General features: G+C 41.8%; 1 protein-coding gene across 1 annotated transcript; it reads right to left on the reverse strand.

Annotated features, from left to right (window-relative positions):
• Window positions 1–11360: 11360 nt before the first annotated feature.
• LOC124673336 (2-oxoglutarate-dependent dioxygenase AOP3-like) lies at window positions 11361–12550 on the reverse strand. Its single transcript, XM_047209434.1, has 3 exons — window positions 12174–12550; window positions 11746–12076; window positions 11361–11633 (listed from the first exon to the last, which is right to left on the reverse strand). The coding sequence occupies exons 1-3, from the start codon at window positions 12524–12526 to the stop codon at window positions 11361–11363; spliced, it is 957 nt and encodes a 318-aa protein (XP_047065390.1). The 5' UTR covers window positions 12527–12550.
• Between the last annotated feature and the right edge of the window lie 476 nt (window positions 12551–13026).

Here is a 13026-nt window from a genome sequence, read left to right on the forward strand (position 1 = left end):
GGAGTGGCATGGACATAGAGATGCTACAACTTGAAGGCCTAGTTGACAATGATGTAGGGCATGTTCATGAGATGAATTATAAACGGATTACACAAATTTAAACTTCAAAATTGGAAAATATATGAGCAGATGCAATTACCTACTTCCCCCAATTCATGTCGTCGTTGATGGTGACCTAGACTAGTGGAAGTAGCCTCCAACCTGCTTCAAATCCACGAAGGAGAGTGTGACCTAGTTCTTACATCGAAGCTCCTCAGCACCCCGTTGACGAAGACGATGACGAAGACGTACCGCCGGCGCGCCGCCGCTGCTGCTCCACACATGCCTTGGATTTGGAGCAGCCCCTCTGCGGACGGGAAGTCGACGAAGCTTGGCCCCGGAGGGCCTCCATCCAGCGCCGCCGAAGCCAACGCCCTGCACCGCATCACCAGCTCGATTCAGATCTTCGAGACCCCGGATCCGCCGTCCCGCGGACTCCGGCGAGGGATTGTCGCACCCAGCAGCTCCGTCGAGCCCCGAGCACGCGGAAGACGGAAGATCAGCAGCAGAGCTCCTTGGACCTCCACCGCCGGAGAGGAAGACCTCCGTCGCAAAAAGCCACTCCGGCCACGCCGCCCACTCCCCAACGCCGCCGGCTAGCTCCCAAACCGAACCTACGCTATATACACGCCGCAGATCGGGGCTTCCCCATCCTCCCGCTGCCAGAGCAGCCGCCGGAGGGTGAGGAACCCGCCGATCTGCCGGCGGCGAGGTGGAACGCCCGGGATCGCCCAAAAGTCGCCCTCTCTCTACTGTGGACGGGGAGAGGATAAGGCTCCAAGGTAACCAACAGAAAGTTGCAAGCACATAAGCTACACATGTTGCTGACTGTGTGTGGAAAAAGATGGCGTTTCATCAAAAATCTAAAGAGTAGTGGTGAAGCAGTAATTAGGACAGTGCCATAGAAGAAGTACGGATGACAAAATAAGAACTCACACAATAAATGGACACTAACTCTATGCATCATATATCATCATGAATGTAGGAGGCATGAGGTCATGTTTCAACCAAAAATAGTTCTATCATGGGCGCAAATACACTAACTAAATCAGGAAGTAGAGAAATTTTGTTAAATGTTAACTTGAGTCATAAGAAATATAGATGAAAAATTTAAGAAGCGTGGTGGTAGTGTTCAAAATACAAAGCTACTAACAAGTATATATACAATAATGGATGGCTTGTGTCATGGTGGTAGTCTAAAAACCGTTGGAAGCAAAGAGGACGTGTTTAAAAGATAATGGTACTGGCATAAAGTGCAAAATCATGAAGCATGGTTCTATATATGCAAACAACCTCTAATGTAGAAACACTGAATAATATGCAAGAAGCATGTACAATTGGAAGCATCAACGTTAGCGTAATTAGTACCCTATAGAAGCATACGAATTTGAGAAAGAAGGAGTTAACAATGCAAACTCACATACTTGCATGCTTCTCGGAAAGAAATGAGTGGAGAAAACTATACATCGGTAACCAGTTTCATTTTTCTAATTGGAGAGCATGTGGGCTTACATAACAAGAATAGGGAAACACATGCAGCCTAAACAGATCATTTACAGTAGCAGATTCCTTCGTTCAAGATATACTAGATACAACAAAGTATGTCAATGAACATGAATTATGAATTATACGGGTGTAGTGGTTGTGTGAGTTTCTGATTCGCTGGAGTGTACCTTGGTTGTCCCGGCAAGGCCGCCTCCAACTTTTGCATCGGCCGACGGCGGCCAGCGAGGCTCCGCCATGATTCCCCACGGCGGAACGACATGCCCGCCGGCGCCGGCATCGATCCAGGTGGAGGCGCGGATCTATGGCTGGATGTGAGGGTGTGGTGAGGCGGCGAGAGGCAAGGCGCCGTGGTATGCCAGAATCGCGGCGGAGAGAAGGCGCTGAGCAGCAGATCAATTTCCCATTTTGGTGGAGGCATAAATGGCCGGAAATTTGGGGATTTGGGTGGTCAACTTGCGGGGTTAAGGGGTTTCTTTCTTTTTCTTTCGAAGAAGAGCCAGCCGTTGGATGGAAAGAAAATTAACGATGTTGGAGTGGTCCGACGATTTCCTTGCCATCAGACTCTGATTTGGAGTGTTTACCATAAATTTATGATTCATGCACAACCAATAAGGAAGGTTATAGATACATAGAGTTACATATCAGGTGCTATGATTGCAGCTATGCTCTCCAAAAGGATTCATACCATATGTACTTAGGCCAAATCTTAAGTTCCTCGTGTCACGTGCAAAGTCCGGTAGTCTCTCTCGATTTTTCTCCAATGCGACCCATCAACGGGGTGCCTCAATATCGCGTATTTCTTACGGCCGTTTCTGTGTCATCCCAACAACCTGACATGCTCTTTGTTTCTAAACAGACGTTTCAGTCGTGGTATTTTTTTTCCGAAAGAACTTGTATTACTCAAAGATATCAGAGATTACAATCAGTATGACATATGCTCATTAAACCCTGTGGACCAGAGGATGGCCATAATGTCATAGAGGCTTGGGTTCTAGCATAATTATCCAAGAAGTGGCTACTATTATTCTGACACCTTAACACATGAGTAACACAAGTTTGACGAACCTTCAGCAAGGTTTTTATCTCTTCAATGGTAGAGCTGTAGACAGAGCGATCGATATCTTTATTTTTTTTAGCATCGACACCAGTTCCAAACAATTCGTCTCAATTATCAGGGGATAATTGCACCAGTGCAAGGAAAGCGCCAATCCTTCCCGGACTGCAGAAACTTCAGCGCCTAGGGCATCCCTACAGTTTAGCAGCTGGCGGCATGAGGAGAATATAATAGCTCCATCATGATCACGGCCTATCATACCAACCCCTGCATTTCCATTCGAGAATGAGCCATCTATATTCAGTTTACACCATCCGATGGGGAGTGTTGTCCATTTCTTGGTGGGAGTATTCCTATGTTCAGTCATCTCATGGATTATTCTTGCTTCATCTCTGTCTAGAATGAATTTGCCCTTGGCAATTTCTTTATCCGGGTGATATTTGATTTGCACCAAAGACTCCCAATAACTAACAAGAAAACGTCTAGATACATCGAATGTAGGTGGCATTTTTCCATGGACTATCTCATTGCGTACATGCCAGATATGCCATATAACATTGGCAGAAACCCTATTCCTAGGGGGCTCTCCCTCAACATCACCAGGGTCATCTCATCTGATCTTATACCGCAGTGCAGTGCATACTGGGGATGCTTCTAAATTTTCGTACTCCTCACCGCGGTAGAGGATGCAGTCATTAGTGCATGCATGTATCTTCTGCACATCTAATCCTAGAGGGTAGAGAACCTTCTTTGCTTCGTACGTACTGTCAGGCAATTTATTATTCTTTAGAAGCTTCTTCTTCATTATTTATTTTTAGTAACTTCTCAAATCCCTTGTCAGATAAATCGGTCTCTGTCTTCCATTGCAGCAACTTCAGTGTGGTAGCGAGCTTTGTCTTGACATCTTTTCAATTTTGGTACAACTTCTTTTGTGATCCTCTAACATGTCCTTTAACTTCTGCTTCTCTCATTTGCACTTTCTTCTGTGTGCATCAGCGATGGCTCAACGAAGATCATTAGCTGGCTCATCTGATGCCTCTTCATCTTCAGCTTCCCCTACCTCTTCATGTTCAGCTTCGCCCGTTGCAGTATCACCGTATTCAGGGTACGTATCATCATCATCTTCTTCTTCAGTATCTTTCATGCTTGGTCCAATCATTATAGATGGGCATGAAACCTTTTCGAAGCGGGTGGGAGTGAATGATTTTCGAGGAAGGGTAATCCTTTAAGTTCTGACAGTTAACACATGGACAACACATAAAACCATTCACTTTGTTTGCCTTAGCCACATGGATAAAATTATCCAGGCCTGCAACGTACTCGGAAGTGCGTCGGTCACCGTAGATCCATTGCCGCCGGTTCATCTGCATCATATAATTAAGTTTATCAAAAACCATTATAGAACATCATGAATAGTGAAATGACCACGGTACAAATGAAAGGATAAATTTGCTAACCTCGATCGAGGAGGAAAGAAAGAGGAGAAATCTTAAGTGTTGCTTGTGCACCTCATATTATTTTTGTTTTGTGTGAAATCAAGTGACATCATTCTTCCGGGCATTTCATCGAGCACCTCCTGTGCATAGGAAAGAAAACAAAACTAGTGTTAATGCACCCTTTAGTCTGGATTCGTAGCCGAATCGATGCTAAAGCTCCGGACAGCTCCAAATATAAGCCGTGGTTTCTAGTAGTGCCTATTTAGTTATTATAGATAACAATGTGAGCCACCTTTGTAAATATCATGAAGCTCACATTAACAATCCTATCACAAAACGTACATCTAAGTCTTGTATGTCATGTCTCGGCAGTGGAGTAGGAGCTTTCGTTCCACTTTCACTTCCCCAGATTTGCGAGATCCAATCTTGCTACGGCGGTTCGATGAATCAACATCTGAATTTCGACTTGGGAACCTGACAACTGCTTGACAAACCTGCATCTCTGTTTTGATTTAATCATCTCTATATGTAGTACTATGTGCTCTCTTTTGATTGCCAGGGCGCGCAGGAACCTTCCCCGGCGATTGCATTTGCATTAAACGAAACCTCAACCCAAGCCTCGAAAGTCAAACTAACTATTTTCGGTGCAGAGCATCCTCAGTAGCCGTCACTCCCACGGGAAATGTTCTTATATTACTGTTCTCTCGTTTTCCAGATGCTCCGAACTTTGAACGGGCCATTTGTTTTAATGTGAGCCTGCCATGATTGCCCTTTACATTTATTATTATTCGTTTACAATTCTCTCTGTTGACTTAAACTAGATGAGCTGTATGATCCCATCGCCAACAGTTTTGTACTGTACTATAAAAAACAGTTTTGTACTGTAGCTAAAATAAGTATGATTATACTAGCTTCCAACTACTCCGGGGTACTCCGCCTATAAAACACCTGATTCCTTCGCTAATTATTGCCATCCTTCTACAAAGATGAAAAGTCATACGTGCTCTCCTTCTCACTAATCTCTTGATCTATCTTCGCTTCATAGCAAACAATCGCAGGCTTGCAGGTTCAATCAGGACAGAAGAGTACGGTGTGTGTCTCTTTGTCTCTCTCTCTCCTTATATTTCTAGAGATTTCCTCTTTTTAATTTTGCCTTATTGTATCAACGTTTATTAATTTTTACAAATCTTATACAACTTAGTTCTAGTGTCAGCTTGTTTGTTGCCTCGGGTTGTCTCGGGGGAGAGACCGGCCCCTTATTTATCGTGTCGCTTGAGTAGAGCTGCTATGGCACCATGAACCATTTGGCTAAGCTATAGGCCGGTAGCCTGTAATGGTATCATTGTGAACTCTGTGGCTTTATTAAGTTAAAGTCGAGCATTTGTTGCATTTTATCTAGAAAATATATGGTATCACAGTATGTCCCTATTTGTTGTTTCCTTAGACTGATAATGTGTACCGGCTTGTTATGATGACATGGTGGCCGACTAGGCAGAAAAGTCATTGCAGTATTTTTCTCAAGATATATCTAATGCGGCATAGGAACTGTGCGGTGTAGCTAGCCACACCTTTACAGAAAAACTGAAACGATTTTACATAATTTGATGAAAATTGACATAATTTAGTAATACCTTATTGTATGCACCCATGTTGTCTACCTAGTTAGCTGCGTTGTCGTGTTCTAACGAATGCATCCAGCTTTTCAATATGAGGAAAACAATAAATATGGTAAATTTATTGATTATGCCACAACTAGATCAAATGTGGCGACAGTTTTAAAAAATGGTATAATCTCTCACAATTACAGGGTGAAAAAAGAATTTACTTGCATTTCTATGATGGAAAAGGTATTGGCAGAATTTCAACAAGAATTATGTACACAACTATATATTATATGAGTTTGCATATGTACTGTAAAGCTAGTATTTTTATGTGGTACTTCATATGCACTAATTAACATATATGAACTTTGCTAGGCTGGTTACCTCCACGAGTAAGCTTGATGTACACCGAAATGGCTGTAACGCCATGTTTGACTACAATAGCGTTGTTACTCACTATGATTGTCATAAAGCTAGTTGTAAGAAGAATAGTTGGTCCAGTGCAGAAACAAAGACCTGTTCCACCTGTTGTGAGTTGGGTTTATATGATGTCATCTTTGCCTACACTTCTTACGAAAGGTCAGCAAGTAGTGATCCAAGACATGCATACAAAGTTAGGCAGCGTGTTCACGTTAAGCTTTTTTGGGGTGAAGAAAGTTACATTTCTAGTAGGGCCAGAGGTCACGGCTCATTTTTATCAAGCGCCAGAATCCGAGATCAGTATAGACAATTTGTATGAATTTACTGTGCCCATTTTCGGCAAAGGGGTTTTGTATGACGTGGATTTGGCCACGAGAAGCAAGCAGATCCGGTTTTGCACCGATGCAATACAACCGATGAAGTTGAAAAACCACGTTGACTCTTTGGTTCATGAAGTGCAGGTAAAGCTTATTTTTATTATGTTTACTCTTACTTCTACCATTATTGTGTATTGCAAATATACTTTAAATACTGGTTTCACCAAATGAAATTAGTATGAAATGGTTTGGAGTTTGAGCTTTTCAAATATTAGAATAATGAAACTTGGATACAAACTAAGATATGGTCGACTCAGGAGTTGATTTGATAGAAGACAAACTTTTTTCCGAGATTGATAAATTCATTTTGAGATAATGGCAACTGTCCACATATACAGATCTTAATGTCTATTGTTGCCGGGAGCATTTTGGCCACATATGGAGCAAGTTCAAACTTGACCTTTTGCTTTTGGATCTTGTTGTCTATTGTCTTACTCGCGACTTTAGCATCAGCTTAGCAATTAGAGATGGAGATGTTTTTTCCCTTATGGATCACGTGACCATCTTTATTTTTTTCCTTCCTCTGTATATGACACTATGTTCCAAAATATTTAAATTTGAAGATTTGAAGCTTTAAAACTTGTTTCCTAAATATGATCAAGCTAGTATCTCACGATGTGTTCAAATACATTTTCAGGATTACTTTTCAAACTGGGGTGAGGAAGGCACAATTGATCTAAAGCAAGAGATTGGGAACATGCTCATGTTGATCGCTGGTAGGTGCTTGCTTGGAGTGGATATCCGGGGGGAGATGTTGGTTGAAGTCTCCACTCTCCTGCATGATATCGATCACAATGGCTTGCACTTATTCAGCTTCTTTTTCCCGTATCTTCCAATCCCATCACACCAGAAGCGGGACAAAGCACGCGCTAAATTAGGACAAATGTTTGGTAACATTGTGAGATTGCGTAAAAACTCGGGCCGTATTGGTGTTGATGTGTTGCAGAACTTCATAGACTCGCAATACAAGGATGAGTACTCCATGTCTGATGATGAAATCACCGGGTTACTCATTGCCTTGCTATTTGGTGGGCACCACTCGAGCTCAAACACTGCCACTTGGACGGGAGCATGTTTACTCAGCCATGAAAAGTACTTTGTTGCTGCAATTGAAGAACAAAAGAAAGTCATGGGAAAATACGGAGAGCACATAGATTACAAGATCTTATCGGAGATGGGTACCTTACATTTCTGCATCAAAGAGGCATTAAGAATGCACGCCACATCATCACTACTAATACGCCATGCAAAAAAGAGCTTTTGTGTGCAAACTAGAGAAGGCACCACCTATGAGATTCCTGAAGGGCATACCCTAGCAAGCTCTACGGTAGTTAGCAACAACCTGTCATACATTTATAAAGATCCACATATATATGATCCTTATCAGTTTAGTGAGGGGAGAGAGGAGGATAAAGTTGGTGGCAAGTTCTCTTACACATCCTTTAGTGGAGGGAGACATGCTTGCTTGGGAGAGCATTTTGCTTACATGCAAATCAAAGTGATATGGAGCTATTTACTAAGGAACTTTGAGCTCAAATTGATTTCTCCATTTCCGGAAGATGAATGGGAAAAATTTATTCCTGGTCCTAGAGGGAAAGTGATGGTTAGTTACAAGAGGTGTCATCTAGTTAGCACCTAATTTGTGAATTATATTGGGTTGCTTGTATGAGCGTGGATGCAAGATGTTAAATTTGTATCACTGCAATCATAACAATATATTTAAGTGTGTGGACTGAAAGAGACTTGGATAATGTACCCAGAAATAAATAAAATGATTGGTATATATGGGTTTTGATGTGTCTCATTGTGCATTGTGCCACTTGGCCATTATGGTACTACGAAGTTTCGTACCAAAATATTTAATGTAAAAGTTTCTAGTTGAACCCGACTTAGAATAAGAGAAAATAGAAACCCAAATCCAAGTCCATAAAGATTCGTGCATAGGTGATACTGTACATCCACCATATGTGTCAAGATTACTAATTAATCTCATTTCCTAGTTTGCACATGGGTAATTATTGTACACATGTGATTATCGATGCTTTCTTGTTGTGAGTAGTTCTATAAGTCACCAAGGACATTGGAAAACCCTAGTCATTATTTATATATGATTATGCAATAAGATTGTTGTTATGTTTTAATATAAAGTTGTAAATATCTAATGGTAGAACTCCATGATATTTCACCTTTTATGTTCTTAGAGAACTACACCATGATGTAAAGAACTGGGGTGGGAAGGGAGTGACTACAAATAGTTTCCAAAATCTTCTATTTGTAACATGGGAATTGTAAGGACCTCTGAACATAATCTTGTGGTTGCGAGTTTTTCTTAATATTTCCCTTATCGTGCATGTATATGGCAACATATATAATTATGAGGGGTATAATTTGGTATAAGTATATGTGTATGTAGCATTGGCTCCACCCACATACGACAATATAGCATAAGTCTTCTTGTAATGATTATGGAATTGTATGGATAATAAAACATTCCTCCTCCCCCAGAACACTTTTGTCTTTTTAGGTGCACTATGTGGCTTCTCCTCTTCACCCTCTGAATAATGGTCCATGTTCTGAACTTATACTAATTTGTATTGTTACTTACTCACACAATTATCTCTGAAACAATATTACTCAACACCTTCTACTGCACTTACAAGTATCTCTACACCAGTTTGGCATGCAAGTAATTGGTCGCATTAATCAGTCCCTGCACTGTAGATGATTTTTAACTATACTTTAGGGAATCTATTTAGGGAAAAGGAGCAACCAAAGCACTCATCTAATGAGTATATGCATAGTCAACCTTACGATAAGTTTATCTCATACATTTTATTGGAAGATGATCTCATGATTGAGGTACATCTATGGCCTTCCATTTTTGCCAACACCACCACTTCCATCACAGCAGTATTGTGTTTACATCTGAACCACCACCCATCCACCAGCAAGATGCATATGCATTGTAAGAGGAGGTATGCGACTCCCTTTATGCTCTTGTTTGATGGAACTTTCGGGGTTGAAAGCTTCTAATTTTAGGTTCGTGTAAATTTGTTTTTGAAAGGAATGTAGACTTCCCAAGGGTGAGAAGAATTATGTTCACGACAACAGCTCTGCTATTTGTTGAGTGGGAAATTTCCTTTTCTTTGTAAGAATGATTCTAGATTAGTGATCTTACGGAAGAGGGGTTCTTAGCGATCCCCCACTTTTTGATTACTTTCTCTCTTTTCTTGCAAAGAATAGTATTTTATTAAGGCCCGACTTCATGTACAAGTCTCCTTTATTGGTTTATCTTTCGTTAGTATCCAAACCCTCGTCCGTGAAAACTTAAACTTGGGTGGATCGGTTGTACATCATCCACTTCTCTAACCAAGAGATAGGCTCACTTAAATACCAGGGAAGGCCCCTATCGTGCCATCCTTCATTTATAGAAGGTGGATATTTACGAGAGAATGGGATACCGAATTATGAAATTACCAAGTGTCTACCCATTGGATCATGCTCTCCTTGAGACTGGTGTTTTCTTTTTTTAACAAGAGAAAATGTTTCTCTAAAGAACCTATAGTACATTTCGGATGATCTGCCAATAGCCCATTAAAATAGAGGTTACGTTCATCCACACAGATTTGGTGGACATATTGTAGACGCACCCATTCTAAAAAGTCAAATAATTCTGTTTAAAAGCTTCGGAAAAATTGAAATAAAATTTTCCATGTACATATTATCTTGATATTGACTCGTGCTAATTCTCAAGCGAAAATGCGACCATATATGGCCCACACAAAAACAAAATTGGAATTTGTATTTCTTTAAATAGTGCAAATCTGAAAAAGAATACAATAGATTAGAAAATGGATTCAATTCGAAATTTACAATTTTGTAATGAGCCTTCCCGTTATGCTATTTGTAACTTTAGAACATGTATTAAATCACATCTCCTTCTCAATCATTTCCATAGTGATTACGATTCATTTGATAACATTATTAGATCGTGAAATTGGGGAATTACGTGATTTGTCAGAAAAATGAAATGAGTGTTACTTTTTTCTCTATAACAAGATTCCTACTTTCTCGCTAGGTCTTTTGGGGATACTTTCCATTATGCAATTTATTTGAGACGCTTATCTTCCTTTCATGGGCTTTGTATATTCTCCATACCCCATTCCTTTCATGATCTTCCTTTCATGTGTCCTAAGTATTCTTTATTACTACCCCCATCCCAAGGTTTAATTTTTTTATAAAGTCAAACTATGCCAATTTTGACCAAGTTTTTATCAGAAACCATTAACATGCAAAATACAAAATCAATATCATTAGATAGATAATAAAATATATTTTCGTATGGTATACAAAATATCGTATTTATTGATAGATTCTTCTAATAATTTGGTCAAACTTTACCTTGATTTGACTTTTCAAAAAAAGCCTTAAGCCTTGGGATGGAGGTAGTAATAAACTTTTCGTATTTTCCTAATAGAATTCTCATAATAAAATATGATAATTCTATCATGAAATATAATATCTAAGTTCTTAATGACAAAAAAAATACAAGCCTTGACCCTTGGGATGGAGGTAGAATTCTCGTAGCAAAAAACTTAAAATTTTAAAAAACCTTTAAGTGACATTTTTCAAGTTTTGAATAAATAGCTACGCTCATTTTCCACTAGCTATTTTCGTTCATGTAAGTTGCTAAGAAATTATGAAATCAAGATTCATTCAACTGAAATCTTACTTTCCGGTGCCTGAATCTTTAGAAGTATCATGTCATATTTCAAGAAAGATTTCAAAAATAATGTAAAAGATCACTAGGAATATATAGTCAAAATTTCCTCGAAAAACAATTGCAAAGTTCATCTCTGGAAAGCTAGTATAAAAACCTGGCTTACATGTTTTGGGGTTAGCAGGCAGTTAACCATCCGGTCAGCGATCATGCGCTGAGAGGTTCATCTTTACCCACCCCGCAGAAAGCCTTGAGCGCGTCTCTGAATTTGAGCCCTTCCGGCGAGTACCGGTAGTTGCAGTACTCGTATGGGTCGCAGGGATTGTACACCAGAGGATGATCTTCGTCGACGAGCTCGTCTATCGCTCGCACCGTGCTCCCCTTGGCAGGCATGGTGCCGAGCAGCGCGGAGTAGCGCTCGCGGTTGCTCGGCGTCCTTACGCGGTGGAGGCAGGCCTTCACCCGTCCGTTGGTCACCACCTGCATGCAGGGAATGAATTGGGCGCGCGACGCTCACAACGATTAGCACATTTGAGCACACGGAGGCGGAGGGGTGAATGCATGCGTGCGTGGAACACAAAATTGGTGTTACGTTAAATAATTCGCCGGCGACGAAGATGTAGGTGTCCGGCTCGGGAGGCACGGCGAACCAGCTGCCGTCGCTTAGCTGCACCTCCAGCCCTTCGACTTCGTGCTGCTGGATCACGTTCGTCATGACGTAGTCGCGGTGCGGTGTGAGGGACACTCTCGCCGCGTCGTCCTCCGGTGAACTACTGTAGTAGGACATCCGGAAGGAATAGCGAAGGTGCTCACGGTGCGAGTCTATGGCGTGCCTGTCCCGTACGCCAAGGCCCTCCAAGACCATCTCCGTCACTGTCTGGTCCAGCTTGATAGTATTCTTGGCAAATTCGGCAGCTATTTCACTGGGCAGCAACGAACGTTGGGATCCATGTCAACACATAATCATTACTATAAGCTAGTCTCGATCTCTCACCAGAATTATAAGCTATATATTCTCACCAGAAGGCGGGGTTGCCCTGCGGCCAGAAGAGATTGGCGAAGTCCCTGATGGTGCCGGCATCGGCGATGTCCTGGATGCGCATGGTCTCGTAAGCCAGTCCGGGAATCTGCCCGATGTACCCTCCATAGATCACATCGTCGCACACGTTAAGCCGCTTGGCCTCCGCCGGCAGCGCGAACAGCTCCGGCATGACGCGATCGAACAGCGCCTGCCGCTTGTCTCTGTCCAGCCCGGCGTGCTGGACTACGACGAAGCCGTAGGCCACCACGGACGCGGTCACCGCATCCCGGGCTTCGTCCCATCCTCGTCCGCCTGGCTCCACCCCACGGAGGTCCACCTTTGTGATCTCCATCAACGTAACGTACTGCTCCTCTGCGCCTTCCACGAACCTATAGGCTATGGCAGTCTTGGTTGGTTTATGAATGCACCTCGTCTCTTGTTGGATAGCTTAATTAGGTGACGGTGATAGTTTATAGCAGTACTGTACTTCCTTTGTTCCAATTAATAAGGCGAACCTGTGGGTTTTGTGAATGACTCTCTCGTTTCTCTTCCTTGCTGGACGGCATAATCAGTCAACAGTGATAGTTTAGCAATTAGCCGTAGAAGTCAACGAGCCCGTCATGTGCCTTAATTTTTGCGATAGCGATGATCTGCTGGTTAATTGGTCAGGACGCAACAACTCATAGTTTTTCTGCGGACGGTGAATTGGCAGCCGACCCTCTCCGTATCCTCTGGGAGCATCTTGAGGCTGAATAAATAATTACTGCAACCAACAACCTAATACATAAATTCGAGCAATAACCTTTGACAGTTATTAGAAAATTTCAACTTCCAAAAAAAATCTGAATTTTG

Source organism: Lolium rigidum, chromosome 7 (assembly GCF_022539505.1).
Source record: "Lolium rigidum isolate FL_2022 chromosome 7, APGP_CSIRO_Lrig_0.1, whole genome shotgun sequence".
Classification (NCBI taxonomy): Eukaryota; Viridiplantae; Streptophyta; class Magnoliopsida; order Poales; family Poaceae; genus Lolium; species Lolium rigidum.